The sequence below is a fragment of the Bombus pyrosoma genome, linkage group LG16 (assembly GCF_014825855.1).
Source record: "Bombus pyrosoma isolate SC7728 linkage group LG16, ASM1482585v1, whole genome shotgun sequence".
In the NCBI taxonomy this organism is placed as follows: Eukaryota; Metazoa; Arthropoda; class Insecta; order Hymenoptera; family Apidae; genus Bombus; species Bombus pyrosoma.
The window spans coordinates 559,253-562,258 of record NC_057785.1 but is presented as its reverse complement, the minus strand read 5'-3'; the positions used below and the strand labels follow the sequence as shown (position 1 = coordinate 562,258).

The window sequence follows — 3,006 nt, the reverse complement described above, 5'->3', positions numbered from 1 at the left end:
AACGAGTGTTCGGTCGATCTCCAGCGAGTCTACAGTTGGATCGTTTAAAAATATATGGTAACCTGTTAATCGCAGCGTTATTTCAATTAATCACCCTTATTATCCCACAAGAAATAAGGGATCGTACAATTCGTGACATCGATTAGTCAATCGTAACGGGAATTTACGACTCCCGTTGGCGCGCTTCTTCGAGATCGCGTCTCCCCGCGAACGTCCGAAAGTTCACAGTGGGACATTTGGTAAAATATTATACCTTAAATATACATAGCATGTGGATGGTTACCCCCAGCGGGGTACAACAACAATGTGAGGAGCATTTTCGAAAGTATGTCGACGTTGGAGGGAAACTCCAACACCTAAATCCCTTCATCGACAAGGAGGCGATATTACGATTCAGGGAACGACTCTGTAACTCACTGATGCCTTTCCAGCAAAAACACCCCATTGTTTTGCCGAAGTTGTCAGTAACGGAACTCATTATAGACCAGAAACCCCGGAATAACCATCATTCAGGGATAGAGGCCACATTATACGCGGTCAGACAACGCTACTAGCGTGTCGACGGTCATAGCTAAATATGGCGCACTATCAAAAATTGCGTGCGATATTGCCGAGCCAATCCACCACCTGTAGAATACCTGGGATATCTTTCAGAGACGCGCATTACCGAGTCGCGTCGCTTTACTAACGTCGGGATCGATTATTGCGGCCCATTCTATACGAAAGAAAGAAGGGATCGCAACCGCGGAAATGTCAAGGTTTACGTCGCCATATTCATATGTTTGGCAACCAAAGCTGCTCATATCAAGTTGGTGAGTGACCTCACAACCGACGCATTCCTTGCCGTTCTACGCCGATTCATTTCTCGGCGAGGACATTGCGCGACAACCCTTTCGGACAACAGCACCAACTTCGTCGGGGCTAACAAGGAATTGAAAGAACTCCGGATCCTCTTGCAGTCGGGCGACCACAAAGAAAGGGTGCAGATCTTTCTCGCTGACTGGCAAATACAATGTCGTTTTAACGCTCCTAATTCACCACACTTTGGTGGCTTATGGGAAGCCGCGGTGAAAGGTACGGAGCTCTTAACATTTGAACATCTCAACACCTTTGTTATTGAGATAGAAACCATACTCAACTGTCGCCCACTTACTCAAATATCATCAGATTCTAATGATCTCCCTGTCCTCACTCCCGGCCACTTCCTAATAGGCGACACCTTATCTAATTTACGAGAACGAGATTTTAGGGCTACTCCACCAACGAATCCGCTTTCTTCGTTCAAAATACATACTCACACCGAACTTTCCTCCGTAATTGCATTAGAGTGGAAAGTTAGTTTACTCGACTGTTTCTCCGAGTTAGTAACGGCGTATGTAACTGATAATGATCATCCTGCTCGCGATCGCGTTTGTTTATTTATACTGGTCGGGGGGAAGTCGGAAAATTTGAATTTGTCTTCGTTCGACGGTTGCATGTAGCGGCGACGTTGTTTTGCTTGGAGTTTGTTTATTCTTACATTACATCCTAACGATCTTCATATTCCGAGGCAAAACAACAACATGATTTGAATGGACCTCTAACTCATGTGCCGCTACATATCAATAAAATCAACAGAAAATGTTCTGCCGATACGAACGAAAAAATGTATTGTTAGCTACAGATGGCATCGGTGTATGCATGATATATGGGGTGCCGATCGTCACGTGGTCGGCGCCTATAAGCGACACCCCTACCCGCAGGTCATCTAGCCAGCGACGCCTATAAGCGGCACCCGAAGAGAAAGGATTAAGTTCCCCAGATACCAAATAGGGGAGATAAAGTTGCAGATAGCGCCGTTGCTATACCGACGAACAGAAAGAATAATGGGTGCGCAGACCCAACGATTAATTTAAAATCATGTAGAACACGTTGAAAACTGAAAGAGTAAAGTTCTTCACATTCATCCCCCAGGCGGAGAACCATATAAATGTCATTGTGAAATGTATGTGTGAGGATCACTTTCCTTTCTAATGTCGCCAAGATGGCACGGATAAACTTTGACAGATTTACCATAATTTACCATGATTTTGGATACGTAACGAACTTCGAAATTACGAAATTCAATACCAATCCGCTTGTCTCTAATAATCGTAGATTACTATTGCTACAGTTCCTGCAAGCTCACTCGTTTGAGGTGGCCCTGCTGGCAAAGATGAAACTCACGGAGAGGCATAAGGTCCTGTTCAAGGGTCTTCGTTACGAAAGGGTGTGATCATCTGAACTCGAAGTTCAGAGGCGGAACGATTTTATCATTTCATTCATTCCGATTAGAATATCATTTAACATTGAAGCGATAATCATTATCCGTACAGACAAGGGAAAAATGGAACTTTCAGTTGTCACGATAAACCTAGCAAACAAAACGCGGCTTTTCATATATTCTTTTTACGTTGCAGGCTCCTAAGCTTGTGTTTTGCCACAACATCTTCACCGCAGAATGGGAGGCGCTTTTCGAAAAACTATATCCGTGCGATACAATTTTTTCATCCTCGGTGGTGATTATAACGCGAGACACGTTCCCTGGTGCAGCACGTTAAATAATAACAGAGACGAGAACCTGTGACACTGATTTAACGTGTGACAGGTGGATCTGGTCCTCCAGTTCAGCGACACTGATTTTGATGGCATTTGATTTGCCGAGGCAGTCGTTCTTGGATATGGTACTCGCGGGAAAGCTGGATATTTTATATATCTGGATATATTACACGAGGATAAGAATACTGAGACAACGGTCGCAAAGTAGAGATCGTTCTCCAGATCATATCATTGAACATCCCTTTTGCGGAGTGTGACAGAGCATAAGATGCATCGTTACTGGTACCAAGCCCACAGATTAGTCGAGATCGTGACGTCTCCGGTGCCGTCGGCTCCCCAGAACTTACTAGTAATGCGATAGCATGCCAAGAATAAACGTGTACGCAACACGTGCTTCTGTTATTTACGATCGTGTGCCGTGTCTTCCTT

General features: G+C 44.5%; 1 protein-coding gene across 1 annotated transcript; it reads left to right on the top strand.

The window, feature by feature from the left end:
• Positions 1-778: 778 nt before the first annotated feature.
• On the top strand, positions 779-2,254 carry LOC122576654. Its single transcript, XM_043747257.1, has 3 exons — positions 779-816; positions 905-1,334; positions 2,153-2,254. Exons 1-3 carry the CDS (start codon positions 779-781, stop codon positions 2,252-2,254), a joined length of 570 nt encoding a protein of 189 aa, XP_043603192.1.
• The last annotated feature ends 752 nt before the right edge of the window (positions 2,255-3,006 follow it).